Source organism: Ananas comosus, linkage group 10, assembly GCF_001540865.1.
Source record: "Ananas comosus cultivar F153 linkage group 10, ASM154086v1, whole genome shotgun sequence".
NCBI classification, from domain to species: domain Eukaryota; kingdom Viridiplantae; phylum Streptophyta; class Magnoliopsida; order Poales; family Bromeliaceae; genus Ananas; species Ananas comosus.
In genome coordinates, this window is record NC_033630.1 from 9,569,444 (window position 1) to 9,571,902 (window position 2,459).

General features: G+C 42.1%; 1 protein-coding gene across 1 annotated transcript; it reads right to left on the reverse strand.

The window, feature by feature from the left end:
- Positions 263-1,998, reverse strand: LOC109716139 (putative pentatricopeptide repeat-containing protein At1g10330). Its single transcript, XM_020241460.1, has 2 exons — positions 1,047-1,998; positions 263-905 (listed from the first exon to the last, which is right to left on the reverse strand). The coding sequence occupies exons 1-2, from the start codon at positions 1,889-1,891 to the stop codon at positions 419-421; spliced, it is 1,332 nt and encodes a 443-aa protein (XP_020097049.1). The 5' UTR covers positions 1,892-1,998; the 3' UTR covers positions 263-418.

Genomic DNA, 2,459 nt, shown 5'->3' on the forward strand with positions numbered 1-2,459 from the left:
CCCTTTAAATTTTATCAAATAATTTAATACGTTTATTATTGTAATCAAAATTACTACTTGCACAGTCAATTTGCCATTGCATACAATTTTATAAAATTTCAAAACGCAGAGACAATAAAAATTAAAGATATTGCTTAACAATTATCACTTGAAGAGAAAAAAAAATAGTATTTTATTTTAAAATTATATAATAATATGTGCAACGAATGCGACCAAAACTACTATTTAATCGATAATGCATGAAGAAGAAGAGCCTATAAAATTGTTTGATAAAGTATAAGCATTTAATTTCAAAATTAAAAGTTTATGCAGCTATTTAGGAAAGTTCTAAAGTTCAAAAGAGCTTTGTAGTAAATATCAACTTCTGCCATCTCGTTTTGCTCATTTTACTCCCTCCATCGAAATCTACGTAAGCAATTCAGACAACAGCAGAATCAGCAGGAGATCCCACACAACTTTGGCCTACCATCTTCTTTACCCCCGCCTGCTCCATAATCTCTCTAAGTTCTGCCGCATGATTCCATCTCCCTTCCCCTGCATATATATTCCTGAGAATCATATAGCGGCCAGCATTCTCAGGCTGCAGCGCCATCAATCTCCGTCCCACCTTGGCCCCGAGCTCCACATCACCATACAGCTTGCAGGCCCCTTGGAGTGCACCCCACACCGAAGCATCCGCGGCCATAGGCATCCGCTTGATGAACTCAACGGCCTGGTTAAGGAGACCGTTCCTGCTTAAAAGGTCGACGACGCACCCGTAATGCTCCATCAGTGGGGTCACCCCATGTTTGCTGACCATCATCTCGAACAATCTCAACCCCGTCTCCACCAGCCCCGCCCGAGCACATGCTGTCAGCACGGCGATGAACGTTATATGGTTAGGCGGCTGCCCTTCAGCTCCCAGCCTGGCAAACAAATTCAATGCTTCAGCCTCCTCGCTATTACTGGCAAATGCAGATATCAAAGAATTCCAAGTACAAATTTCCCTTCGCCTAACTAGTTTGAATGCATTGCGGCAGCTGCCTAGCCGACCGTGCTTGCCGTACATGTCAATCAGGGCTGTACCCAAGAACGCCGTAAGTTGTGCTTCGCGTCGAATGATGCCGCCGTGAATCTCGATCCCAATAGCTAAGCCTTCAGGCCCGTGTAAATTAGCACATGCTGAGAGGACGCTAACCAACGTAGCTTCGTTGGGTGTCACTGCAGTGACAATATCTGATCGCCGACTCTCACGCATTAATCTCCTGAACAACCCGATCGCTTCTCGGAAGCACCTATTTCTCGAATGCCCATTTATGATGATCGTCCAAGAAATGACATCCCTAGTACTCATGCTTTCAAAGAGCCGGCGTGCTGATATGATGTCGCCGTTAGCGCAAAACGCATCGAGCATCGCATTATGACATGCCATATCCGGGTGGGGCATTTCATCGAACGACTTCCGGGCTTCGTTAAGATGGCCCAATTGGGCATAGTATTTGACGAGGGAGCAGCTTATGAAGTTGTCAGCCAATAGGCCGCGGCGGAGGCACTGAGCGTGTAGCGCGCAGCCAGCGTATGAGGGGGAGGGGGAGGAGGAGGAGAACTTGATGAGGGAAGGGAAAGTGTGGTGGTTCGGTTGATGACCATGTGCGAGCATTTGGACGAACAGGTGGAGGGCGGCGCTGGAGGATTGGCCGTTGCGGAGGTAGGCTCGTAGCAAGCAGTTGTAGACGAAGGTGGTGGTGGTGGTGGTGGTGGTGGTGTTGGTGGTGGTTCCGCCACATCTGGATTGGGACTGCGATAAGAGGGGAAATGCCAAGAAGCCGGAGGTGATGAGAAGGGTGTGGATTTGGTGGAGTTTGGAAGCATGAAACAAGTGCTTCTTGAGAAGCCACTCGAGGCATTGCATACGGAATGAGACCGAAGAGCAGCTCGTCTATAGAGTATAGATACCACGTTTCGGAATACAACTCTGATCGAGAACCGCGGAGTACCCACACCATTCCGTGGCGTTGGAATAATAATTCAAAATTTAATTTAAAATTTAATTAGAGACATAGTATATCTAAATTATATATTTATTAATATAATCAGAGTAGAATTTATAGTTATTTAACGTAAAAATTAAATTTATCATCTCTTATCACTTAATAGCTATTTATATATTATTTTATATAGTTAAGGATGAATAAATAAGAACAAGAAGACACAGTAAATATAGCTGCAAAAATATTGCTCGCGATATAATTAAATACTTTTTATTAATAAAATATTAATTTAATTATCTTTTGTTTAATATTTTTTTTTATATTATTTTTATTTTAAAATTTTAGATTCTGAATTATATAATCGGTATCAGCACAAATACCGATTTTAATCATTAGCATCAGAAAATTATACTTTCAATAATTAATATCAAAATAAATTATGCTTTCAATAATTAGTATCGAAGCAAATCATGCATCCAACACGCGAAA